At 44.6% G+C, this 27,969-nt stretch overlaps 2 protein-coding genes across 2 annotated transcripts; one reads left to right on the top strand and one right to left on the bottom strand.

Annotated features, from left to right (window-relative positions):
• Positions 1-9: 9 nt before the first annotated feature.
• Positions 10-15,828, bottom strand: LOC137534472 (oocyte zinc finger protein XlCOF7.1-like). The gene is made up of 8 exons (XM_068255979.1): positions 15,739-15,828; positions 14,699-14,822; positions 12,244-12,420; positions 12,036-12,159; positions 7,149-7,333; positions 4,263-4,371; positions 2,144-2,668; positions 10-1,638 (listed from the first exon to the last, which is right to left on the bottom strand). Exons 2-8 carry the CDS (start codon positions 14,774-14,776, stop codon positions 830-832), a joined length of 2,007 nt encoding a protein of 668 aa, XP_068112080.1. The 5' UTR covers positions 14,777-14,822; positions 15,739-15,828; the 3' UTR covers positions 10-829.
• LOC137534498 (oocyte zinc finger protein XlCOF7.1-like) lies at positions 15,776-27,969 on the top strand. Its single transcript, XM_068256025.1, has 7 exons — positions 15,776-16,212; positions 18,333-18,533; positions 19,582-19,725; positions 19,813-19,936; positions 21,035-21,165; positions 23,484-23,592; positions 26,894-27,969. Exons 2-7 carry the CDS (start codon positions 18,423-18,425, stop codon positions 27,538-27,540), a joined length of 1,266 nt encoding a protein of 421 aa, XP_068112126.1. The 5' UTR covers positions 15,776-16,212; positions 18,333-18,422; the 3' UTR covers positions 27,541-27,969.

The raw sequence follows: 27,969 nt of genomic DNA, 5'->3' as shown, positions 1-27,969 counted from the left end.
GCTGCTGACTTGTATTGCCTCAATTTTTTTAATATTCTGTTATAAAAAAAAGTAATATTATTATTATTATGCATTTCTATAGAGCTATCATCTTTCACAGCACTTTCTATAGTACACTGAATAATTCATGTCATGAACTGTCCCTCAGAGGAGCGCAGCATCTCATGTCCACCAGAATGTAGGGCTAGTTGGGGGAAAACTAGTGGAACTACCAATAAGCTTTTGGAGTGTGGGAAGAATCTGAAGTTACTGAAGAAAAATATACAAACTCCATGCAGGTAGTGTCCAGGTCACGAATGGATTCTGGAACTCTAGCACTGCAAAGATGGAGTAATAATCACTCCCTCACCATACTGATAGGAGAATCGTCTTCTCATCACATCTGATCACAGCTACAGAATCCCCTGTCTCTGTTTCATGGGGACTGCCACCTTTATTGTTGGACATACTAGAAATGTCATGACCAGCAGAAATGATGTTCCTGACAGGAATCTGACAGCTGCTACAGACACTAAAGGGTTCTCTCTGTCTCCATTGCACACCTACTACAAGTTTGTAGACATTAGTGGGGGAAAGCAAGGAAAGATACTCAGACAGTGCTGTCAACTTCCTAGAGACTCACTAAAACACTTATCAGTGGGAGAGATAAAGTGCTACTGAGAAAAAAAATGGTGCTGAGCAAACCTTACACCTATATAGATCTATGTTTAAGGACTAAAGGGGACAATTACTAAATAAGAAATTTGTCATATCTAACCTAAAAGCTACGTGTCTTGAGCAATGTCCCCACTGAACTTGTAGCTATATCTAAGAGGATTGGACTTCCCTCTTATCTTTCTGTTTTGATATAATTATAGCTTAAATATGGCCTCTCCACTGCATGCAATTTCTGATGCTGGACCAGATGAGATTTCTGCGCAAAGCATTTCCCACACTCTGAACAGGAGAGGGGCATGACGCCTCTGTGCTTCCTTATGTGATAAAAGTGAGACGACCTCCACTGGAAACATTTCCCACATTCTGAACATCGATATTTCTTCTCGCCTGTGTGCATCCGCTGGTGTTCCACCAGAACCGATTTCCTTAGGAAACATTTTCCGCATTCAGAACAGGAAAAGAGTCTCTCTGTATCGTGTATTCTCTGGTGTCTGAGGAGGTTAGACTTTTTCCCATATGCTTTCCCACATGCAGAACAGACATATGGCTTCAGCTCAACATGAGTTATCTGGTGTCTAACGAGATCTGACTCCTGAAGAAAAGATTTTCCACACTGCAAACATGAGAAATTTGGATGGATGGTGGGCTGATGTCTATGGACGACACGGTTTAGTTTCTGGCCAACATGTTCTTGGTATGGAGAACATGAAGATGGCTCTTCCACTTTGAAAACTCTCTGGGGTGGGATAAGTTGTTCACCTCTAGTAAAAACTTCATCAGACTTAGGAAACTGAAAGGTTGCACCCTTACTGCGGGGGGTAGGATGGGTGGTGGTCTTGGAGAGGCCATATGTTGATGGATCAGAAGATGAACTGACGTTCTTATGTACTGGAGGGAGACTTAAGGAAGAAAGTGTTGTGGTGTAACTACGTGGTAAGCTGGTGGGTTTCTTCTTTGTATTATTACTGTTCAGGTGTTCATCTGAAGGAAAAGGGAGAAAGATGAAAAGAGGATGTTTAGTCTATGGAGTTTCCAGTCCACAAGAATCACATGTTTAAAATCAACCTGAGGCGAACCTCGGGTAAAAAAAATCAGATACTTGCTAAGAAGTGGGTAGCCTCTAAATCCTGAATTGGCTTTCCATGTCTTCCTCCGGACCATTGCCGCTGCTCAGGCTGCTGAGGAGCGGCACATAGTGGGGGGATTTAGGAGACCTGACAAAGCAGTGCCTGGGGGGGAGCAGCACATGAGGAGTGGCACAGGGTGAATGAGACCTATAGAAGCAGCCCATGGGGAGTGGCAAAAAGTCAGGGGATTTAGGAAAGCTAATGAACAATTGTTTATCTCATCATTTAATGTACACACAGAAATGTTACCCCTATATCAATATTGCGGGTCACACTTCAGAGTCCCAATGCTGTACAGATTCATCAATAGGCAACAGCCAATCAACACTTTCTCCCTCTATGGAGGAAATAATGCTCACCTCGATGTCTCCTCTGATGGTAGAAGAGAGTGGACCTCCACTGAAAATGCTTCCCACATTCAGAACAGGAGTAGCGCTTCTCTCCTTTGTGCATCCGCTGGTGTTCCACAAAAGTGGCTTTCCTTAAAAAGCACTTCCCACACTCTGCACAAGAAAACATCTTCCCGTCTGTGTGCATCTTCTGGTGCCGGAGGAGGTTTGTCCTTTTGTCAAAGCCTTTCCCGCACTGGGAGCACGAAAACAGCTTCTCCTCAGAGTGAGATATCTGGTGCGAAATCAGCTCTGAGATCTCAAAAAAGCATTCCCCACACTGGGAGCAGGGGAACAACTCACGCCTGGGAGCGGCAGAGTGTGAGAGGTCTGGGAAAGGACCATCATGTAGAGGGTCACCAAATAAGAGAGCAGTACCTTCTAGCTCTAGATCAACGAATGGAACAAGGTTTTCCTGCAATGAATCTGCTGTACTTTCCCCATTTGGAGAAATAATGGATTTTTTTTCAGTATCAAATGTTTTGTAACGTCCATCTGAAAGAGATGAGAAAAGGTAAAAGACAATGAGGTGAGGCTGACATTAATTTCCCTATTACTTTTAATAGTGGCTGATGTCTCCGGACTCCTGCACTGGGCTCATACTGTCTCCCAATTACTTCTAATCAGGGCTGATGTCTCCGGACTCTGCCACTGGGCACATACTGTCTTCCCATTACTTCTAATAGAGGCTGATGTCTCCTGATTCCCCCACTGTCCACATACTGTCTTCCCATTACTTCTAATAGAGGCTGATGTCTCCTGATTCCCCCACTGTCCACATACAGTCTGACCATTACTTCTAATAGGGGCTGATGTCTCCTGACTCTCCCACTGGCCACATACTGTCTCCCCATTACTTCTACTAGGGGCTGATGTCTCCTGTCTCCCCCACTGGGCACATACTGTCTCCCAATTACTTCTAATCAGGGCTGATGTCTCCTGACTTCCCCACTGGACACATCCTGTCTTCCCATTACTTCTAATAGGCTCTGATGTCTCCTGTCTCCCCCACTGGGCACATACTGTCTCCCCATTACTTCTAATAGGGGCTGATGTCTCCTGACTCCCCCACTGGCCACATACTGTCTCCTCATTACTTCTAATAGCGGCTGATGTCTCCTGACTCCCCCACTGGGCACATACTGTCTCCCCATTACTTCTAATAGGAGCTAATGTCTCCTGACTCCCCCACTGGCCACATACTGTCTCCCCATTACTTCTAATAGGGGCTGATGTCTCCTGACTCCCCCACTGGCCACATACAGTCTGACCATTACTTCTAATAGGTGCTGATGTCTCCTGACTCCCCCACTGGGCACATACTGTCTCCCCATTACTACTAATAGCGGCTGATGTCTCCTGACTCCCCCACTGGCCACATACTGTCTCCTCATTACTTCTAATAGGGGCTGATGTCTCCTGACTCCCCCACTGGCCACATACTGTCTCCTCATTACTTCTAATAGGGGCTGATGTCTCCTGACTCCCCCACTGGCCACATACAGTCTGACCATTACTTCTAATAGGGTCTGATGTCTCCTGACTCTCCTACTGGCCACATACTGTCTCCTCATTACTTCTAATAGGGGCTGATGTCTCCTGACTCCCCCACTGGGCACATACTGTCTCCTCATTACTTCTAATAGGGGCTGATGTCTCCTGACTCCCCCCACTGGGCACATACTGTCTCCCCATTACTTCTAATAGGTGCTGATGTCTCCTGACTCCCCCACTGGCCACATACTGTCTCCCCATTACTTCTAATAGGGGCTGGTGTCTCCTGACTCCCCCACTGGGCACATACTGTCTCCCCATTACTTCTAATAGGGGCTGATGTCTCCTGACTCCTCCACTGGCCACATACTGTCTCCATTAATCCTTATAGAGGATAATGACATCCAAAGCCCTAGTGGTCACGTTTCCAATTTGACTATCAGGAGGTGATGGCACCTGACTCCTCCAGTGGACTGTCTCCCTATTACTGCACATGGCAGCTGGCAGCACCTGACTGTCCACCTGGGCACATATTGCCTTGTAATTACTTCTACTGATATTGGTGTTGCGGCTTTATTTAGTCTGTTTTTCTCACCTGTATTGATCGCTGGAGGAATCTCCACCTCCTTATGCTGCTCATCAGCCCTTATATCCGCCTCATCTCCATCCACATCTTCCATTTTAATGACAATCATGTTCTCTCCCTAAGTAAAGGTACAACACACTTTAACAAGCTATCCGCTTAATGACATACTAGAAAACAGCAGACCCGCCCCTAATGCCCTCCCAGATATTTACAGTCAGAGAAGGCCAATGAAATGCTTGTCACTTCGGCTTGTGTGAAGGTTGAATGTAATCTCTAAGCAGATGGGAAATAGGCCAGTCAGAATCAACAGGAAGTGCCTCTAATTGGCCCCTTTCTAAGCTGGCTGGAATTTGCATAAAATCTGCATACAAGAGGAAATATTAGAATTTCATTGACTCTGTGGGGGAGATTTATCAATGCATTACTGACCGTTTTTTCTTCTTAATCTGTTCTAACCAGCAGGGAGAACAGTTCTGCATGATAATAAGAACCTTCTTAAATCCTAGGTAATAGTGGCAATTCAGCATGAATTTCTAGAGCTGCACTACTGTTAAGAAAAGTGCAAATCCATCCCTAAACTGGCGCAGATTAAGAAGTACTTACAGCAGTTCTACAGGTGTAGAACTGCAGGCTAGACATGATTGCAGAGTGCAGGCTAGACATGATTTGTGATGTACTCCTCCCCTGAGAGACCTTCTGAGAGACCTTCCTAGCTCCTCCTATTTTACAACAGTTTTAGAAGGATTCTAAAGATGTTTTCTTAAGATGCCTGAGACAGTTCTGCATGGATTTCTAAAAACCTACCAATATTTTGTCTCAGGCACTCTTGATAAATCTGTCCCTCTGTGTTCAGAAGATTCCCTTCAGGCTCCAGTAATGGCATCATGCTGGGACTTCTGCTTGGAGTGCCATTATCAGTCGGGAGGAGGAGAAGCAGCACTCCATCACAGATGCCTGGTCTGATGGAAACACTTCCAGGAGGGGGTATAGCGCACACTGTTATCACCCTCACACTTAGCTGCCAGTGGAGAAGGGGAGCTACACTGCCTTCTTGTCTGTAGATTGGTTGGGGGGGGGGGGGATTGAGGGGAGTTGTGGGCAGAAGGGGCAGTGTGACATTGAGAGATGGGTTCCCTGTGGGATGTAAATGTGGTCCAGGAATCGGGTTGGCATTGGGAAAGCTCCATGTAGTGCTGCTATAAGAAGGGGTTAGGTGGTCTACTTGAAGAGTGGAGTCACATGACCCACCAAAGTTGACGTGGGTTTGGGGGAGTTCACCTATGAGTTAGGTAGCAGCAGGAGGCAGTGAGAGGGATTAAGGGTCATTTCCACTGGCGTTTTGGGGCATCCCTCCACAAGTACTTCCAGTTGTCTTCCGTACAACCGGATGCAGGGTCATGCGGCTTCCCCTCGGTGACTATGGGGACTCGGATACGTGCTACGGAAAACTGCAGCATGCTATCTATTATTTCCCCGGATCTCGTAGGTAAATTTGCGTCAATGGAAACTACTCCATTGACGTGAATTGGTTGCAGTTTCCTTGCATTGCGATGCGGAGCGGTTTCTGCATTGCAACGCGTCTAGTGGAAATGGGCCCTAAAAGAGAACCTATAAGGAAAAAATAATAATAAAAGTTAGAAGCTTACCTCAGTAGAGGGAAGCCTCTGGCGTATGTATATGTACATCGCCGGTGAGCTGGGTACAGGGTGAGCAGAATGACGGCTCACCCTGCTGCCGCTAAACTCCCTGGAGGCATAAAATACTATTCCCACTCCAAGTAGTCACAACTTGGAGGTAGATGTATATTGGGGTCGATATTGCCGGAACCCTGAATTATTCTTATGTGCCCCACACAGTATAACAGTACTGCTATGACGGGGCCTAGTTACGGCAGATGGCACTGAGTGTCGAAACCACCTGCTTCGAGCCTCTGGATAGGGCTTCCCTCATCCTCCTTGACCTCACCGATCCAGCGCTGGGACCCTTTGAACATATCCAGCAAGAGCTTCTCATATATGTTCTCATGGCTGCGCTCGTGTCTGTGTACGAGTCCAGCCGTACTACGCATGTGAAAATACGCCCTGTGCTTGTGCAGTAGCATGATGCTGCTCGTGCACGGCTCTTTCCTACCTGCAAGGGTGACTTTTTGCAACTGTGCAGGTGTGGGTCGTGCTCATACATGGAGGGCAGCCTGGCCAGGTAGAGGGTCCTGAGCAGCAGCAGAAGGGTCGAGGAGGACATGGGTAGCCTTTGGAGCATCCAGAGGCTTCCCACTATATACGTAAGCATCTATTTTTTGTAGCTTGTTTTTACCTTACAATATATATACGAAGAAGAGTGGGGTGTCTTGACACCCTGAGGGAAAAAAGACACAGAGCCCAAATAGTGCAGAACATTAGTAACTAGTAAGTGATGTATAAATTCAAAAAAGGGGCTACTCGCAAAAGTGGGTTGCAAAAGGGGCAACTAACCATTTGAGGCAGATGGAGAGAATGAATTCGACTCCACTCGTGGTGTGCCAACGGGACTGGATGTGGTCACTCTCTTAAGATCAAAAACAATTGGATGTCACAATAGCATCCAACGTGTGACACCCGAATCCAGCATACAATATGGGGAAAGAGGCGCCCAGGTAAGGATAAAATTAGATTAAAATCCAATAAAATGTAAAAAGTGAGGTGGCTTACTTCAATGACCACAGTGACAAAAAGATTTATCACTGTGCATAATAAATCTTTTTGTCTTAATTTGACTGTCGTCATTGAGGTAAGCAACCTCACTTTTTACATTTTAATTCATTTTAATCTAATTTCATCCTTATATGGGCAGCACCCTACAAGTTTGCTTTAACAAGGGCTTTATAACAGAACTGGTCTCTAAGCAAATCTCCCTTACCCGATATTGATGACTGATATTGTGAGAAGCATCAGCTGTATTGTAAGAGATTGTGTTATGTTGCTGCTTAGAATCCTGAGCAATCACATCCTCTTCCTGTGTGATCTCCAGAACTTCCTGTGCGCCATCTCGTGAGCAGTGCGGCTCTGAGCATCCCTCTGGCAGGTCTGTGTTACTGCATCCATCTGTAAGAGACACACACTGGCTGTATACATGGCTTTTGTGTCATTACATCGGAGGATGTGTGTATCCAGGAGGATCCTCCATACTGCTCTCTCCTTTATGGGAAACAAACATGTCAGTGAGATGCTAATACTAGACACTCAAAGAAAAAGATCATCTGCCTGAGCGTTAATAAATATACATAAGAACCAGCAACGTCTTCCATATACAAAACTTTATTAATAACCCCAAAACACAGAAAAAATATAAAATCATTTAAAATGAGAACACAAAGGCATATGGGGGTTCTGTTCTGGTATAATATAATAAATGCGCACGGAGCCTCAGAGGAAGCTTGTACTGAGCGAAACGGTTGTCAGGCAGGCCGCTGCCGCCCCCACATTGCCCCACAGCCAGGACTTATAGAGTATGTCAGAATTTTTTACATTTCATGGAATGAACTGAATGTACATGTGTATGAAGATTGAACTGACAAATTAAAAACCTTGGAGCAGTGCAAGATTGTTTCTCTCTCTCTTATCAATATATTGCATCTACTTTCTATTATCTGAGCACGCAAAAGGTGATACCCTGTACTCCAGTACCAGTAAGTGGAATCCTCCCCAAAAGCAGATATCCATTGTGCCCACCTGCTTAAATCTATTTACAAATAATATAATAAATCACAAGGATACCATTCATATATCTCAGATAAAATACACTGGAGCACGGACAGAAATTGCAACAGTAATCAATCCTGCAGCTGTGATGGTGCCTCAAAAAATGCGCACGGATCAGGTAAACATTTCTATAACCATTTTCATTTTTTGAGGCACCATCACGACTGCGGGGTTGTTTGGGATATGCAGATGCGCAGGTATATGCATTTATTTTTTCAGGAGGTTATTTATCTTTATTAATTTGCCATCCAGTCTTGTAGTTGTGTAACCAGCATTGGTTTTTTGATTGTATTCAACACGTACAGTGTTTGATTAGGGTGCTCATGAATAGATCAGGCTGACTCTTTCATGCCTGAGATTGATTACTGTTGCAATTTCTGTCTGTGCTCCAGTGTATTTTATCTGAGATATATGAATGGTATCCTTGTGATTTATTATATTATACCAGAACCCCCATATGCCTATGTGTTCTCATTTTAAATGATTTTATATTTTTTCTGTGTTTTGGTGTTATTAATAAAGTTTTGTATATGGAAGACGTTGCTGGTTCTTATGTATATTTATTATCGCTCAGGCAGATGATCTTTTTCTTTGAGTGTCTATTATGTCTTTTACTTCTGCTGGGCCACTTATCATGGTGGAATAGTTTTGCTTTAGACTCAATCTCTTTGGTGTGTACAGTGTGATGCTAATACTATCAGCTTGCATGAACATTTCTGGGCCAATCAAATTCAGCAGGCCCAATTCCAAGCGGCATACGCCTCATTGACCATCTCTACGTATAATCTCATCAACATTATTTTGGAAGTGGAAACACAATGTACCATCCCAGTTATTTGTTTCTACAGCCCTGACTCAATACATTTTGCTGTACAGTACGTGTTCTCAGGGAATGCCCGTTCCCAGTATGGAATCGTGAGAATCCGCTCAGCTGCCTGCGCAGGCAGGCAGCCTTTTGACCATTGTTTAGGTTTGCTTGCTGCAGTACTCTGGAAAGGAGACCTTCTGTCAGTTGTGCAGCTTGTGTTGCTGAGGGATTTGCATACATTAGTCATGCAAATCCGTTACCTGCCTTCTTTTGATGACTGGCACTATAAAAGCATTCTGCTCCCAGAATGCTTGGCTGGACATTTCCCTTCCATGGTCTGTTCCTGATGGACACTGCTGGAGTGTCAGCCATTGCTATCTAGTATAGTTAATTCCTGGGGGTTGCTTTAGGCTCCCCTTCTAGTCCAGTCAGGTTGTATTATCTGTTTTGCCTGTTCCGTCTGTCTTGTGTTTGGATCACACAAGCCCTAGCGTTAGCGGCTGTGGATCCTTCTGATTGAGTCTGGAGTGTAGGTTGGAACAGCGGTTGTTTCTGCCTACCTCATCTGTTCTGTCTGCCGTGTGTTTGGATCGCACTCGCCCTAGCGCTAGTGCTGGGGATGCTTCTGTTCTGTCTCCTGGGATCGCGCTAGCCACTTTTCGCTAGCGCTGGGGATCCTTCTGTTCTGTTACTCTGTCCCCTGGGATCGCGCTAGCTACTTTTCACTAGCGCTGGGGATCCTTCTGTTCTGTCTTCTGGGATCGCGCTAGCTACTTTTCGCTAGCGCTGGGGATCCTTCTGTTCTGTCTTCTGGGATCGCGCTAGCCACTTTTCGCTAGCGCTGGGGATCCTTCTGTTCTGTTACTCTGTCTCCTGGGATCGCGCTAGCTACTTTTCACTAGCGCTGGGGATCCTTCTGTTCTGTCTTCTGGGATCGCGCTAGCTACTTTTCGCTAGCGCTGGGGATCCTTCTGTTCTGTCTTCTGGGATCGCGCTAGCCACTTTTCGCTAGCGCTGGGGATCCTTCTGTCGCTTGTCCCTGTTTTCGTGTGTCTGTCTTGTCTGCTGCGCTTGCTGGAGGCTCGGTGAGGTAACCGTTAAGCAAGCGCTCGCGTCCTCTGTTTCATGTTTGTCTGTTAATGGTTAGTTAGGCGTGCTTGTCTCTATTGTGCTTATCACGTGGAGACCGCGCATAACCGCGTGCACTGTTGCGAATGAGTGCGGTGTTCGCGGTTAGCTAGCGTTTGTTATTTTCCGTATCTCCTTATTGTATTATTTGCTGTGCCTTTGCTACTCTCGTGCTCCGTCTTGCTGTAACCTTGTGTCACGTCTGGCGATCGCACCTCTCGCGATCGCGTTCCTGCTTCTTATCTGCTGTGGTGTGTGCACAGACTAATTTTATGCACACACACACAATCTGTCTCTGTGCTCACTCTCAATCGCTTCTCTTGCGATTGCGTTTCTTCCCTTCGTACAATTCCTGTCTGGCGTGTGTGGTAGGGCAGAGGAGCTGTTCCTCTGCACTCCACAGCTCCACCTGCCGACAGGAATTTCCCTCTGCAGGTGCATAGCACCTAGCCTGGGTGTCCTCAATTATACGCTTGTGGAGGAAATCCGCCGCGTCAGCGCACGTCTGGTGCGCTGACCACGGAGACGATTCCGCAATCGTTACAGGAATAGCCCTAGATTGCCTAATATGTAACCTTTATTTGGTATACATTAAAATCGCTATTGAAATAGGTGTATCTGAGTACATGCAAAAGATTGGAGGACCAATACTACAGTTAGAGTATCACATATAAGGATGTTGCCCCTAAAACCTCAGCCTTGGAACTAGTCCAACGTATGATTCTGACTGTGATGTCCTATACCGTCTCTTTTAGCAGCCCACAGACCATTCCCCAAGCTTCTCCCTCAGTATAGCAGAATGGGAACCTGCATTAGTCCACCAGGACAGTGCAAGTAAAGTGCAAAAAGGGGGTTACAGACCACAGGTGAGGCAAGGCTTCGTCAGAAGACAAACATATCAGGCAAAAATCACAAAATTTCTCCCCACCAGCAAAATAACAAGAACGGTCACAGTTGCATGTAGCTCCTGTCAACTGAAGCTACACTCCTATTTATGTGAATCTGAATGCAGAGCAACCGCCCAATCAATCTCCTCACCACCAATCAATGGTCCGCCTATGTACATCCTATTCCTCTTGTGTCACACACCCATTCATCTTCAACCACCTGCCACTCCTGCATGGGTGGGGGAGAAGGTAGGATTATGAGTGGAAAGAATGATGTTGGTAAGCATCTGCAATACTGACATATGCTTTCAACTGCACAAGCAATCCTATCCACCTCCACCTATTCCAGGGGTGAACAGTATGTTTCATGATGCAATGGATGCAGGATTATTACCTGGAAAACCTAGGGGATGCGAGTGGCAAATAACCTTCTAAATGAGTGTCTGAAGGCCATGCCCACCTTCAGAAAACAGCAACACTGAACCATCCATGTATCAGTAGAGGTACCGATCAGCACATGATGTTTAACTTAAGCTCAGGGAGTCTTTATTCACGTAATGCAGCAAAATATGTTCCTCAATCCATATGTCTTTATATCAGGGGATCTGTGTATTTTTCGGTGTATAAGACGCTCTGGAATATAAGACGCACCTAGGTTTAGAGGACAAAAAAACAGAAAACAATATATACTAAACCTGGTGCGTCCATGATCCAGGAGTGTCTTGTACATGTTCTCCCCCAATTATTGTGACTCATTCTATCCCCAATGTGTCCCCAGTGTGTCTCCTTTTGTCCTCTTCTGTCCCCAGCATGTAACCCTCTGTCCCCATGTGTCCTGCACTTCCTGTGTCTCCTGCTCCCATCGCATGTGTCCTGCTCTGCCCGTGTATACCTAGGAGAAGTGGCAACATGTCTCACATAATTAGTGGCTCCACAGACATATCTCCCTGTGTGGCCCCCGTAGTGACAGCTTCTGCTGATCGCATCATCAGCAGTTTGGGGAGCAGGACAAATGGGGGGGGGGGGAAGCGGAAGACATGGGGGGGAGCTCAGGACAAATGGGGGACAATACAGGGCATCTTCCACTGTTTTGGGCATATAGGATGCTGGATTTTTCTCCCCACTTTTTGAGGAAAAAAGTGTGTCTTATATGCTGAAAAATACGGTATATAACCAGTCCCTCTGTACTGTACTGTTCTTTCCTTTACAAGACATGACTTACCTGGTAATGTGAAGGGCGGCTGATTCTCCATCATGGCATCCTTGTAGAGGTCCCTGTGTTCATCTATATATTTGCACTCCTCCATGGAGAAATACACAGCGACATCCTCACACCTTACCGGTACCTGACACACACAATGATACAGTCACTACCCAAAGACATCCTTTGTGTTTCTGGATAATGTCCCATAATTCCCAGCACCACTCACCTTTCCTGTCAGCAGCTCAATGATTTGACTGGTGACTTCTAGAACCTTTAAGTCACTGTTATCTTCAAGTGTCTGGGAGGGAGGCGAAGAACCTAAGGTGGTACTCTGGCTCCTTCTCCATTTTCCTGATACATTACTTTTCAAAGTATCATGGGATTCCTTCTTTGGTCCATAATCCTAGGAAAAGAAAAACAGCTTACTAATGTTTTAGCTAATAATGAGCACAGACAAGCTTCACCTTCATATAATGTTCTCCTATGCAGGTTAACTCTTCTGAATACAATATTTCCAGCATCCTCTTCATCTTTCTAATCAGGTCTGCGTTTCACTAACAATGAAATGAGTAACATCATATGGCTCTACCAAAATGTTCCTCTCCTCTCTAGTCAGGTGGTTGTTCTATTAACAGTGATATGACTGAAGTAATGTGACACTCCCAGAGTCCTTTGCATGTCTCCAGTCAGGCCTCAGTCTTATTAACAGACATGAGTGATGTTGTATCAAACCAGTACCTGTTCAGGAAGGTGCCCTTGGGCAAGACTCCCTAACTGCAGGGTGGCCTATTAAGTGCACACTACGTAGCTTCAAGCGCTTTGAGTCTGACCGGAGAAAAGTATACAAATGTTAGTATTATATTACCAGAAATGAGTGAAAATCCCAGAATCCTCTTCACTTTTTAGTCACGTGTTTTATTAACCACTTCAGCCCTCAGTCGTATTTCACTTTATGCATACAAGCAATTTTCACCTCCCATTCATTCGCCTATAACTTTATCACTACTTATCACAATGAACTGATCTATATCTTGGTTTTTTTCCACCACCAATTAGGCTTTCTTTTGGGTGGTACATTTTGCTAAGAGCTACTTTAGTGTAAATACATTTTAACAGGAAGGATAAGAAAAAAATGAAAAAATTCATTATTTTAAAGTTTTTGGCCATTATAGTTTTAAAATAATACATGCCTCCATAATTAAAACCCACACACTGTATTTGCCTAATAGTCTTGGGTATTACACCGTTTAAATTATGTCCCTATCACAATGTATGGCGACAATATTTTATTTGGAAATAAAAGTGCTTTTTTTCCGTTTTGCATCCATCACTAATTACAAGCTTATAATAACTAAAAAAATGGAAATATTTCATCTTCACATGGATATTTAAAAAGTTTAGACCCTTAGGTAAATATTTACTTTTTTTTTTTTTATTAAACATTTTATTTGGGTATTTTTGGGAGGGTGGCATGTAAATAGTATTTTTTTTATGTAAATATGTGTTTATTTATTTTTTTAATGTAGATGTTGTTTTACTATTTGGCAACAAGATGGCAACCATGAGTTAATTTAAAGTAGTTAATAGGGATAAATATTGATGCCATGTTACACTCCCACATACCATAGATACGGTATTTTCTGCCGTATAAGGCGTTTCAGAATATAAGACGCATCTATGTTTAGATAGAAAAAAAATACAGTAAACCTGTTGCGTCCTCCAGGAGTACATGTTCTCCCCCAAATGGTGTCCTCCATCCCGGCGGGCATGGTGGAAGAGGTGAGCCAGGTACCGCTACACACCCGGGGAGGGCACACAGGCAGGGAATCCCCGACGTGGCAACAGGCCATATCGGCAAGCGTCCATAAGTCAGTGATTCCCAGTGATTTGAAAAAGTGTGACTGTATATGATGGAAAATTCATTAATTGATTAATTTCAAATAATTTACTTGGATTTAAATAGACATAATTTATGTGATGCTCACTGAATACTATTTTCCTGTGCAGTTAGATGCCAGAATTATTCATAGAGATTACGTTGGGAGCCCTTAGGAGGAGCATTTAAAAGGATCCAAGCAGCTTTCTTTTTCTGCAGTTTGTCTTTCTAATAGCTGTAGGAGCTGCCATTTCCCCCTCCCCTTCCCTCTGCCCTTATTTATCCAGGTACACTGTATATGAGCTGTTCTATGTGACATTAAAGAGGAACTCCAGTGAAAATAATGTAATAAAAAAGTGCTTCATATTTACAATAATTATGTATAATTGATTTAGTCAGTGTTTGCCCATTTTAAAGTCTTTCCTCTCCTTGATTTACATTCTGACATTTATCACATGGCGACATTTTTTTACTGCTGACAGGTGATGTCAGTTGCAGGAGATGCTGCTTGCATTTTTGGCAGTTGGAAACAGCTGTTATTTACCACAATGCAACAAGGCTCCCACAGTGTGATGTCAGTACCATGGTCTTGACATCACACAGTGGGAGGGGTTTCAACACAATATCAGCCATACAGAGCCCCCCGATGATCTCTTCGAGAAAAGGAAAAGATTTCTCATGGGAAAGGGGGTATCAGCTACTGATTGGGATGAAGTTCAATCCTTGGTTACGTTTTCTCTTTAACTGCTCTGTGTACTGACTAAAGAACGGCAGATGTGCCAGTGCATTATAATAATGTACTCACTTCTCCAGTCAGCAGGTAGATGATCTGCAGGGTAAGCTGTAATATCTTCTCTGTCAAGGGTCTCCTGTTTTTCTCCATGTTGGATCAAGTGAAAAATATTTCATATAGTCAGCTTCAAATTAACCTGATGAATAGAGATAATTTGAAGAAAAAACAAAGAGTTGTCAAGCAGTGTAAGAAATGCTAGCATGGAGGGATTAGGTGTGTGTGTGTGGTTAATGCACAGAAAGAATGCACTGGATATGGAAACGATTTGCCAGTAAAATCTAAGGGTGGCCTGTACCCTGGCTGTTTCTAGCACAATCAATAACTTTCAGAAGCTCTGTTGATAGCTGGTAATCTGTTCACTGTCAATTCATGAACCTGTGGTCAATTTCATAATGTTTTATTGATCACAATGGCATCCACTGATTGGGTAGTGGTTGAATCCACACATCCCCAGTTTTGTACTATAAAAAAAGGACAGTGGTGCTACTGATTTCTCAATTGGACCTCTGCTGAAATATGGTCAAGATTAATTGCAGCAATGTGATTCTTGTGTCAGACACTTGGTGAGATCTCTGGATTCCTGCTGCAACCATTATGAGCATCTTCCTTCTTCTTTTCGGATACTTGTTTACTTAATTTATATTTATTTCATATGATAGAAAATATAAAGCCTCACTATTAGAACCTGTCACTGCATGTCTCACCCTGACTATATCCAAATGAACACTTTTGGAACAAATTATCATATTTATCTTTCCATAAACTGTTTTAACCACAATCTTCACTCCAGACCCTTTTAACAAGGGACACTGTTTAGTATTCAAACCCTATGAAATATGAGGCTGTTGCCCATAGCAACCATAAAGAATCCATAACTAGTTGCTAAGGGCAACAGCTAAATCTAATAGAGGGAGTGGGTTTGCAGTCACTTCCCACAACTCCCCTTCCCTCCCTGCCCCGTATTCATTAACCACAATTAAGTCTCATAGGCTCTTTAGCACACCAGCACTCACCCGCTGGCAGCTCAATTTTTATATATTTAAAACACTCACCGGAAGTTACTGTTCCTCTTTCCTCCCCACTTCCGTTTTGCCCACCGCGACTGCTTTGGGGACGGATAGATAGAAGATGCTCCAGCTGTCCGTCACAGAGCGAAGACTTGTGCCCTCTGCTGGTGATGAAGCAGTATTGCAGGCTTAAGCTTCGTAGCGCAGACCTGTGCCCTCTGCTGTTGACAAAGCAGTACTGCAGGCTGGAGACGCATTTCGACTATACAGATTAATTTCGCCGCCATTTTTCCGTAGTGCACACTAAGCAGACATTTCGTAGAGTAGCACGTTTCCCTTTTCTCCATTCGCAGGCCAGGTGTGGAACGCATACAGTGAAAGAACAGCAGCCAGCCACAGAGCGGAATTAATATTAGTATATCCGGTTTAAAGGAGGATAATAATAATAATTATAGGTGAAAAAAAGAAAGCAGGGGGAGAGAAGGACTGCTCATGGCTTTCTGCATTAATGTGGTGGAGGTTTGTATTTATTTTACAATTACTACCATTATCATCATAATCAGTATGCTACTTGTACCCATGATATGACTCTAGTTGAAATATGAATGTAAATATACATTGTTATTGCAATTATAATTTTTCCAGAACTCACAAAAACACTCATTCCAGGGTACTGCAATGATGATCAAGGAACAAGTATAATTTAGTAGATAGTGCAAGTGCTGCAAGAGAGACCCAGATTAACCAAGACTTGGTTTATGTGAAGAGGTACCAAATGTAGGTGACAGTCGGATGTGTTGCTGTTGTTTTTGCTATCCGTATTTTAAGATTAGCACTATCATATTATAACGATGTGCCACTATTATTGGTTTGACATTCTACAGCTTATGTGTTGCTGTAGAAATAAGTATTTTTCAAAAAAGTTACATAGACAGTTAAAGGGAACCTGAAGCGAGAAGTATAAGAAGGCTGCCATATTTATTTCCTAAGAAAAACAAGTTTGCTTTCTTAAAACAGAAAGAATTTGCGATAATTCAGGTTGGAGCGAGCTCCGAGATGTCTCCCAGTGCATCACTGCTGAATATATGCAAATTAACCATTGTTACCCTTAGAAGCTAAACACACCTCCAGAACTGCTGGAATGCAATGATGTGTCAGCCTGTTAATTTGTACAGAGCCATAATAATCCAACATGCATACAGACTGTTTCAGATTGTTTGATCCTCATCAATGCATGGCATGGATTAATTTGGCTCTATGGAGTAGGGCTTGTAACACCGAGAGGTACAGACTAACCAGCAAGCTCATAGTGAACAATACCAGTTATCTGGCAACCCTGCTGATCTATTTGGCTGTAGTAGTGTTTGCCCCACCTTTCTGCGCTGTGACACCCTCTTGCCCCTTAAAGCAGCCCTGGGCAGGCCCCAACCAGGCTTCACCCCGATGGGCCCCTCTGCACCTGCATCCCTTTCAGGGGCTATTGTTGCGCCCCTGGAGGCTTCCCATGCTCTCCTCGACACCCCTGCAACTGGCTGCGACCCTCTGACAGTTCATAGCTGTGCTTACCTTTGGAAAAAGAGCACAGCCGTACTGTGCCTGCACAAGTATGGTTGTGGCTGTACACGGCGGGCGAACAGCCACTAGAAAATATCTGACAAGCTCTTGTCAGACACAGTATGTTCAGAGGGTCCATGTGTGCCTATGGCAGGGTTGAGTAGGACACGAGAAGCCTCTAGACTATCTGAAGGCTTCCCCCTACCTAGGTAAATACAGTAGAGTCTCATTTATCCGACACAGGTGGGAATTACTTGATCCCCGATATGTGTTCTTTCTGGTTGCTTGAAAAGTCAAGCAACTGTGGCCTCAACTTAACACCAACCTCCCCCACATGCCTCGTTAATTTTGCAGAGTAGTGCGCAGCGGAAACTAATTACAAAATCTCATGGTGCCAGTCTTCTTCACTTCCTGCAGCTCCCAGCTGATTTGCTGCCTCCGCTCTGTATGGCCCCCCATGCCTTATGAGGATGTAGCAGGCAGCTACAGAAGTGAAGAGGACCAGCGCCCTGAGCTTTTGTAATTAGTTTCCTTGCATAATTAGAGAGGCACACCCCCATGGCTCTGTTGCTTGAAACTACCAGTTGGTAGAGTGCGGGATAACCAGGACTCTACTGTAACTAATGTTTTGTCTCCCTGCCAGATCAGGTCCACTTTATTTCAAGTTATTCTTCTGGAAGCAAGTTGGAGGCTGCCATACAACTCCACATTGTAAAATTGGAAATCAGCGATGCAATAGCCTGCTGCAAAATCAACCATTGTGATTCTCTTGAGATGCCTATAAACCATCCCTAATTGCCTATATTGGGTGTTGCCATCAGCATGGGTTATAGTCATGTCCAAAGCCACACAGTGTTTATGGTTTCTTCTACTCATTCTATCTCTTGTGCCCACAGTAACTCTCTCATACAGTTATTGGGACCCCAGTTACTGAGGTAATGTGACCCTCACCCCGACTCCCAGGTGGTCCATTCTCTTTAACTAAAGTGACTGGCTAAAGGCAGGGGAAGAAAAAAGAGAATATGACAATGAAGAGTTTCTGCTACAAAGGGATATTTGATAGAATGTTAACATTTTGCTTTCAGGCAAGACTGTATTCGGTGAGATGAGAAGAGGATTATTTTGTAATTAAGCAGATGTGACCATCGCTAGCCTGTTTCCCAGAACCTCTTATCATGGTTAGCCCGTCCTACAAGAAGAGAGTGAAGTTGGAGCAAGACCGGAGTCATATGACTGAGAAGATACTAAGCCTCACCCTTGAGATCATCTACCTGCTGACTGGAGAGGTGAAGGGGATTCTGGGGGAGTTACATGTTGATATTATTCTTATCTCTTTTAATTAAACTCAGACCTGTCTGCCGATGTTATGCTGGATACACACGGTGCATTCCTGCACTCGATGCACCCGTCGATTTGTGTTGACTCGATTATTTCCGAGCATTTCCGAGCGCATTTCGATGATTGTTAGGTCGATTTACATGTAAAGTATGCCAAATCGACTTAACAATCCATCAAAACGTGAATCGGACATGTCTGAAATAATGGAGTCGACGCGAATCGACGGGCGCATCGAGTGCAGGAACGCACCGTGTGTATCCAGCATTAGGAGGATTCTGGGAGTGACACATGACATCCCTTTTATCTCTAGTAGTAAAATGAAGACATGACTGGACAGGGGAGGAGGATTCTGGGAGTGACACATGACATCCCTTTTATCTCTAGTAGTAAAATGAAGACATGACTGGAGAGGGGAGGAGGATTCTGGGAGGGTCACATGACATCACTTTTCTCTCTAGTAGTAAAATGAAGACATGACTGGAGAGGGGAGGAGGATTCTGGGAGTGTCACATGACATCCCTTTTTATCTCTAGTAGTAAAATGAAGACATGACTGGAGAGGGGAGGAGGATTCTGGGAGGGTCACATGACATCATTGTGTTTCTTTTGGTAAAATACAGACCTGACTGGAAAGGTGGGGAGGATTTTGGGAGTGTCACTTGACATCACTGTATCTTTTTTGGTAACACAGACTGAGAGGGGAGGAGGATTCTAGGAATACGTTGTGCCACAATTTCCCTATTTTGATACAATTAATGAAATACAAACTTGACTGGAGTTGTGAGTCTGGGAGCGTAATATGACATCATTATCATCTTTATTAAAACAACAACTGTACAAGATATGCAGGATTTTACTGAATGTTTAAAGTAAAACAAAAACTTAACTCCACTCCAAATTTCTCCAAGTAACATTTCTCTTACTTGTGTGTCTTATGAATAGCATTAAAAGACAGAGAGACATATCACAGTAAGGTATTTAATCATTTATTAATCAGAATTATGGACCGTTGAAGGACTCCAGCATCCAAAAGCATCATCGAGAATATGGCCGCAACAAGAACTCCTTGACACATGAAAGAAACAGTGATAGTGAGATTCTAAATGTCACCCAGAAGATGATTGAGCTGCTGACAGGAGAGGTGAGCAGTGGTGGGAATTACGGGACAGTATTCAGTAACAATTGTTAAGGAGTGTGTCTGGATGGTGACTATCATTGTGTGTGTCAGGTTCCTATAAGGTGTGATGATATCACTGTCAATTTCTCCATGGAGGAGTGGGAGTATGTAGAAGGGCACAAAGATCTGTATGAGGACGTCATGATGGAGAATTGGCCGCCCCTCATATCACCAGGTAAGAGGACACTTTAATTTCTTGCAAAAGAGAGTCTACTATGCAGGGTCCATATACATAGATCCTGTCATGTAAAGTCATAGAAACAATATACTAACTGGTGGGATAGGGAATAGCAAGCTTGCCTTGATTGCTGGGTGCACAGTTGGAAGGCCAGCTTGGGCACTATCTGCTCTGAGTTTTTTCTCCCCGTGTCCACTCCAGTTATCTCCCACATCCCAAAAACATACAGATAATTAACTGGATTCCCCCTAAATTGGCTTTAGACTACGATGGACGTATGACTATGGTAGGGATTAGATTATAATCCTCTCTGAGGAAGCATTTACTTACCTACAGGAGGCTACATGATAGCCCCCCGCCTATATAGAATGATCCATCTTCTCTCAGTGCAGCAAAACCACAGATTGAAACCGATACAGTGCATACCCGGCGGCCGCAATACATGCCAGGCACGCGCAATGCATGCTGGGAGATGTAGTTCCCATTGACGTGATTGCATCTCCTGGCCAAAAGATGTAATCACATGAATGAACTACAACTTCCAGCATGCATTGCACGTCTGCAGCATGCATTGTGGCTGCCAGGGACACGCTATGGCATCCTGGGACTTTCGAACCCGTGTCTCTGGGTGAGAGGAGACGGAGGCTTTCATATAGAGAGGGGTGGGGTGTAAATGCCTGCTGCATACTTTAATACTAAGCTCCTCAGGGGTGGGCTCTAGGAGATTTTCATTCCTTGTAAAGGGTAAACAGTGTGGAGGACTTGTCCAGATACATATAAAACATTTGATATACAGACATTTGTCTTGATGTGCAAACTGCTCTTTTGAGCTATCTCACCCTTATGTACCGTATTTTTCCCTTATATATTTAATTCCTTTTCAGTACACCACATGTGAAAAAAACATACTCAAAATAAGTTGTCCTTGATTTTGTAAAGTCTGATATTCCTCTTTTCAAGTTGTTTATCTTTTTTTTACGTACTAAATATCTAAAATATGTGACACAAATAAAATGAAAAAGATAACTTATGAGAAAACCCTGTTGCATCAGGACCATAGAGACAGAGTGCTCAGTCAGTGTGTGTTTCATACAGATGAACTCAGTAACAGGAATCCACCAGAGAGAAGTCCCAGTCCTCATCATTCTCAGAATTCTATGGAGGAGGATTGCAAGACTTCTCATGATTCTACCGATGTGTGTCAGAATTCCAGTTACCTTTATCAGGTAAGTCAAATCTATTACTCTTAACAAGAGAGGCAAAGTGCTAGACAGTTAAAGGCTCGGGACTAGGGCGCCGAAATGTAAAGGGCCACAGCCGGCAGGACCCGGGAGAGCAAAGAGACCATCTCTCTCCCAGTCCGCAGCCACCCTCCCGCTATGCTATGCACAGTCTGTCTGCACTGCACACACTAACTGTGTGTGCTGCTAAAGCAGCCGCGGACCGGACTGTGTACACTGGCGTGACATGCTGGTCACATCTATCTGCTGCTGCTGTGGTAGCTGTTGTCCTGTGGATGATCCACCGTTTGTAATGCCCGACAATCGGGGACGAAAAGGGACAGGAGTCACAAATGCACTGGTTAGGCTTAAACCCGCCCTTATGCTTACCTGAACTGACATGAGACATGATAGGTACATTTAGTACTAATCTAACTAAGAACTCACCTGTGTTCACTTTTTTTTTCCATTGCAAGGGTTAATAAACCATTGCTTTCTCTGTGCAGTCAGAGAAGTCTAACTAAAACAACAGCTTTCTTGAAAAGTAAAAACCTAAATAATTGTATCTGGCTGTGCAAATATTCCTGATCACAGAATAGTGCTAAAAAGTTTAAAAAGTCGTTATTTCACATCATGAAAGATAAATGATTTTGTTGTCATGCTGCCATGGCTGCTGTTTATACTTATATTCAGACTTAAAATTTTAGCCCTCAAATAAAGCTTTGTACACATGCTAAATGGTTATTGGCATGAGGCCGCTTTTGGCAAGAATATAGCGTGTACAGCGGTCCCTGATTCCCCTCAACACGTCAGCGAGCGATCCGTCTGGTGGATCGACTCAGCTGGAGCATTGTTTTCACATTAAACCGCGCATGAGCAGTACTGTCATGCCTGCTGCCGTGATGATGTGAGGCGGCCGGCGTGATGACGACTAACGTCATCTTTCAGGAAGAGGGAGCCCAACACTCGGTCCCGGTGTCACCGGGTGTCATTTCTGCAAAGGGACCGTGAGAGGAGCCAGAAGGACGCCGAGGGACCTCTTGACCTATGGTGGGTTGGAGAAAGCCGCAGGTAAGTTCAGATTTTGTTTTTAATCACTGCTCGGAGTCCCTTTAAGAGATTCCAGGAAAGTTTATTTACCATTAATACTAGACATACAAATATTTATCTCACAAGTTCAGGTTTGCTTTAAAGGGAAGATCCAGGCTCCCCAAAAAAACTAAAATCCACTTACCTGGGGCTTCCTCCAGCTTCTGGCAGCCGTCCTATGCCCTCGTCGCAGCTACGGTGGCTCCCGGTCTTCTCTGCTGCAGAAGCTGACCTCGCCTGCGCAGTACAAATCCTGATGACGTCGGCCAGACCACGTGACCCATGCCATGGAACGCAGAAGAAGCCAACCCGGAACCCGACCTGGCGAGGTCAGCTTCTGCAGCGGAGAAGACCGGGAGCCACCGGAGCTGCGGCGAGGGCACAGGTCGGCTGCCAGGAGCTGGAGGAAGCCCCAGGTAAGTGGATTTTGTTTTTTTTAGAAGCCTGGATATATCCTTTAAAAGGTTTATTCAAAACTAAGATATACAGCATAAAAGGCTAGAAAAATCGAGTGTTAAGGAGAAAGGCCAGGACATCTGGATGTGGAGTGCAACACAAGAATGGCAGGTGCTCCCTGAGTGTCATGTGGGCACAGTATTTAACCAGTTTTTTTCTGGCATTAAGTCAGATAAAATAATATTATATCTGACTTAATGCCATTAATAGTATTGATTATACAGCCTATACTAAATTGCCAGTGTTCTGTGATTTCTTGTTCTTAAAACAGTCTGATCCCGAAAACAGGATTAGACTCCCATTGTCAGCCTAACACCAAACAGAGACGCCCTTGCCGATTGTGCATGGTAGCACACGAAAGACAGACCTGGAGCCTGTCTCATGGGCCGTGTGTGTGTGTTTCCTCTCTGGCAGTATTAAAGCCTGTTTTACCTGCTACTGCTGCAGCATGGGTAATGCTTTCATACTACAGCAGAACCAGGCGAAATAGGCTTCACTGACCACACACAGCAGGGATAGAGCAAGAGGCTCACAGTGCATGGCTGCTGGAGTCTGCCTGTATACAGGTGCATGGGTCAGTCTCCGGTGCAGTCTTTTGTGCATCACCCTGTAGAATAAAGCCTTGAATACAAACAGTGCTTGCACGAGTACCTGTTTATGGTCACTATATCAATAATTATAATGCACTACAAGGCAATATAAGCATAATGGAGAACAACAACAAAGCACGAATTATTGTTTGTTTTATCAATATTGTTATGTTTGTCTTTCTTATTTAGGGTAAAAATGTCATTGCCATTAAAGTTGAAGATACAGATGAAGAAGAAACACATGTGAAGGATGATGAGATGTACAAGGAAGAGAAGATTCCAGTAGTGATCAGCACAGGTGAAAAATTAACACCACACTTCAGAGAAGAGTCACAACAGCCTCTTCTTCACCACCTGTTAGTAATGAGGAGATAGAATGTGGCCAGTAAGGGAGTTATGGGGCTGTCTGACCCTGTTATCCATACATTGGAGACAGTATGTGACCAGTGGAGAAATCAGGAGCTTGCAGCCCCTATTATAAGTACCGTAATGGGGAGACAGTATGTGGCCAGTGGGGGAGTCAGGAGACATCAGCCCCTATAAGAAGTAATGGGGAGACAGTGAGTGCCCAGTGGGGAGTCAGGAGGCATCAGCTCCTATTAGAAGTAATGGGGAGACAGTATGTGGCCAGTGGGGGAGTCAGGAGACATCAGCCCCTATTAGAAGTAATGGGGAGACAGTGTGTGGCCAGTGGGGGAGTCAGGAGACATCAGCTCCTATTAGAATTAATGGTGAGACAGTATGTGCCCAGTGGGGGAGTCAGGAGACATCAGCCTCTATTAGAAGTAATGGGGAGACAGTATGTGCCCAGTGGGGAATCGGGAGACATCAGCCCCTATTAGAAGTAATGGGGAGACAGTATGTGCCCAGTGGGGGAGTCAGGAGCCATCAGCACCTATTAGAAGTAATGGGGAGACAGTATGTAGCCAGTGGGGGAGTCAGGAGACATCAGCCCCTATGAGACATAATGGAGAGACAGTATGTGGCCAGTGAGGGAGTCGGGAGACAGCAGCCCCTATTAGATGTAATGGGGAGACAGTGTGTGGCCAGTGAGGGAGTCAGGAGACATCAGCCCCCATTAGAAGTAATGGGGAGACAGTATGTGCCCAGTGGGGGAGTCACGAGACACCAGCCCCTATTAGAAGTTATAGGGAGACAGTATGTGGCCAGTGAGGGAGTCGGGAGACAGCAGCCCCTATTAGAAGTAATGGGGAGACAGTATGTGCCCAGTGGGGGAGTCAGGAGCCATCAGCACCTATTAGAAGTAATGGGGAGACAGTATGTAGCCAGTGGGGGAGTCAGGAGACATCAGCCCCTATGAGACATAATGGAGAGACAGTATGTGGCCAGTGGGGAGTCAGGAGACATCAGCCACTATTAGAAGTAATGGGGAGACAGTATGTGGCCAGTGGGGGAGTCAGGAGACATCAGCCCCTATTAGAAGTAATGCGGAGACAGTATGTGCCCAGTGGGGGAGTCAGGAGACATCGGCCCCTATTAGAAGTAATGGGGAGACACTATGTGCCAGTGGGGGAGTCAGGAGACATCCAGAACATATTTTGTCTGGTAGAATGTGATTCGTTGAAATCGGTCAAGGCTTTTCGAGTGATGGCAGCACACGCACATCTCTCTCTCCTCTCGCTCTCTCTCCACATGTCCGATTTTATATACCGTGTATAGATTTTTCTGTATATGTCTGACTATCTTTTTCTTTTGTCATTTGTAATCATGCAATGGGAGAGTGGACAATAAGCATTCCCCATCCCCATTGATTCAAAATATACAGTATATTCAAACCACCACTCAAAGGACTATAAATGTGCCAAACTCTATTTTTGATAAAATGGTCATAAAAGGTAATTCCCATAAAACTACCAAACCCCATAAAAACAGTACGCTGGACAGTACCCTAGGAGAGCTTCTAGTTCACACAACACTCACTCATATACCACAGCATACATCAGAGCGGCTAATCTTATTCTTTGTTGTATGCAACTGATGTTAAACGGGATGCTAAAGTTGTTTAAAGTCATTGACTCCATTAAAGCATTCGGCAATCTGATAAACATAGTCCTCTTCAGTGCTGTGTATTCCTCCATATATCACCAAAGCGGATCCATCTGTTGCTTTAATAGTTACGCTTCACAGCTGCCAGATAGAGTCCCATAAACAACCTCTCGGCCCACCGTAAGTGTATTATAGCCGACAACATTGACATCCAGAGGCAGATTAGGATCCACACAAAAACCCCAATGGGTCACTCACCACTCGGGCCAAGTGTTACCTCCTCCTGGAGTCGCTGTGGTGTCCCGCAGCTGACACGTACCTGCCTCGTTATTGTGCATGGATGCACGGCTCTCCACGGACTCCCGAAATGGGCTACCCACTTGGTGCTCACGGCAGCCGCTCTTCCAGTCCAGCATACACGACCAGGGATGGGCTTTCGAGTACAGAAGTACTCGAATTCGGAATGCTACTATAGGTTAATGAATGCAACTGTGCCTGCGGGACAGGGGGGTTAACTTACCCAGAAGTCCAGGGAATCCTATGCGTTTCACTGCTTTAATACGCATCCTGGAAGGAGGATGTGGACGTGCGGTAGTGAGTGTTGGAACGTGTCCCATAGGACGCATATTACAGCTGTGACGCATAGGATCCCCCGACTTCTGGGTAAGTTAACCCCCCTATCCCGCAGGCACAGTTGCATTAATTAACCTACATTAGCATTCCGAATTCGAGTACTTCTGCACTCGAAAGCCAATCCCTGTACAAGACCACACCCACATATCCGTTACGCCTACTGTGACGTAAGCTTCGTCAGTGTGATGACATGATGGCTCCCCATTGGTCCACTATCTTTGCCAGTGGCGTAGCAATAGGGGTTGCAGAGGTTGCAACCGCATCGGGGCCCTTGGGCTAGAGGGACCCATCCTCAACTTCAGTATTAGCTCTTTCATTGGTTCTGTGCTCCTAATATTCACTTCTATAGATACTTTGAACAGTAGGGATCATTAAGACACTGTTTACCATCCCCTCCGACACTGTGGTTGTCCTTGATTGGTTTTGGTGCGCCGTATCAATTGCTATGTTTAGAGTGCTTGGTGGGGCCCCAATGTAAAACTTGCAATGGGGCCGACAGCCTCTTAGCTACGCCACTGATTTTTGCTCCCTGTTAGAGCTCAACAGCACACTGGCGAGTTCTGTCATTGCATAGGGCCCCAAGGGGTTAATACACAAAAGTGCGGACAGTGCACGGCAATATTACTATTACTGCCAGCAGTGTGTACTGCAAGTTACACTAGTAGCGTGACCTGCGGGACTTGAGTAGCATCAGCGTTGCTACAGTAACAAGCAACTACAGTTACTGTAGCAATGCTCATGCTACTCAAGTAGCTATTAGCACGAATCACGGTACTTGCTGCTGGTTGTAACAGTAATATTGCCATGCGCCGCCACTGTCTGTGCATGGCAAAAAATGCATCACTTAGTACAGTTGTTGGAGCCTCACAGATCATTTGTTTTTGCTACTGTGAGTCAGACATCCAGAGCAAAAAAGTGATATCAATCCTGTTTCCCTTCTCTTTACTTACTTCTCATAGATGGCCAATATATAAAGAAGAATCTGGAGAAATTTCCTGTTTTCCCTTCAGACATGGATGTAGAAGATGGTCATGTCACATCTGTTTCATCAGGAGACGTCCCCATTGACCCAAACCTCTATCCAGGACACAATGTGGATCTTCTGTCCATGCCCACACCGTACAACTGGTACTCTCCTGATCCATCCCATCTCTTTACCCACCACATAGTTGGTAAAGGAAATGAAATGTTTCTTACTTCTGCTGCGGGTAGTGACTATTTCTCTCAAGTCAGAAGGCCCATGGAACTCCAACCTAGACAACTTTTTAAGAAACCTTTTTCCTGTTCTGAGTGTGGGAAGTCTTTCCTGCAGAATTCACACCTGATCATCCACAAGAGGGTACACACAGGAGAAAAGCCATTCTCTTGTTCATACTGCGGAAAGTGCTTTAATGTCAAATCCCACCTGGTGACCCACCAAAGGACTCATACAGGGGAAAAGCCCTATTCATGTTCAGAGTGTGGGAAATTTTTCTCTAAGAGGTCCAACCTTGTAAGGCACCACAGGCTGCACACAGGGGAGAAGCCTTACTCGTGTTCAGAGTGTGGGAATTGTTATACATGGAAACCTTCCCTCCTCCTTCATCTGAGAAAACACCGGAGGTGACAACATTCCCCATGAGGAAATGATGTACAGCTGTCCAATATGATAATGTATACTATTGTATATTATACAGTATGTATGCACCAGTGTGTACTATCTGTTCATGTAAAAATAATGGTGGGACCTTACTGTCATCCATAGCCTAAGGAGGCGTTGTTGCTTTGCTATGCTGAGATTGTGGTTTAGACTGGTACACTGAATAGGAGAGTTCCATTATATTAGCTGTTTTGTCTTTTTGCACAGGGGAACACTATAAGCATGTTTTATGTACTACCCATACTCATGAGTTTCCTATTGGTACATCAGTTTTTCTTCCGCAAGCGTAAACAACATTTTCCTCTCATTTAAAGTGGTATTAAACTCCCTAAACTAAAATGTAAGTGCCTAATCTTTACTTTCAATGCAGAGAGCAGTAGAAGTTTGTACAGTTAA

This window comes from Hyperolius riggenbachi, chromosome 10 (assembly GCF_040937935.1).
Source record: "Hyperolius riggenbachi isolate aHypRig1 chromosome 10, aHypRig1.pri, whole genome shotgun sequence".
In the NCBI taxonomy this organism is placed as follows: Eukaryota; Metazoa; Chordata; class Amphibia; order Anura; family Hyperoliidae; genus Hyperolius; species Hyperolius riggenbachi.
The sequence above is the reverse complement of the archived record's forward strand: the minus strand, read 5'-3'. Positions and strand labels throughout refer to the sequence as shown.

Excerpts from the sequence above, each read along its gene's own strand:
- LOC137534472 (XM_068255979.1), bottom strand. The coding sequence starts at position 14,776 with ATGGAGAAAAACAGGAGACCCTTGACAGAGAAGATATTACAGCTTACC. Across the intron at positions 2,669-4,262 it reads TCCTCCAGCGATCAATACAG|ATGGACGTTACAAAACATTT; the intron begins GTGAGAAAAACA and ends CATCTCTTTCAG. Across the intron at positions 1,639-2,143 it reads CCATCAGAGGAGACATCGAG|ATGAACACCTGAACAGTAAT; the intron begins GTGAGCATTATT and ends CTTTTCCTTCAG.
- LOC137534498 (XM_068256025.1), top strand. The coding sequence starts at position 18,423 with ATGGTTAGCCCGTCCTACAAGAAGAGAGTGAAGTTGGAGCAAGACCGG. Across the intron at positions 19,726-19,812 it reads TTGAGCTGCTGACAGGAGAG|GTTCCTATAAGGTGTGATGA; the intron begins GTGAGCAGTGGT and ends TGTGTGTGTCAG. Across the intron at positions 23,593-26,893 it reads TCCAGTAGTGATCAGCACAG|ATGGCCAATATATAAAGAAG; the intron begins GTGAAAAATTAA and ends TACTTCTCATAG.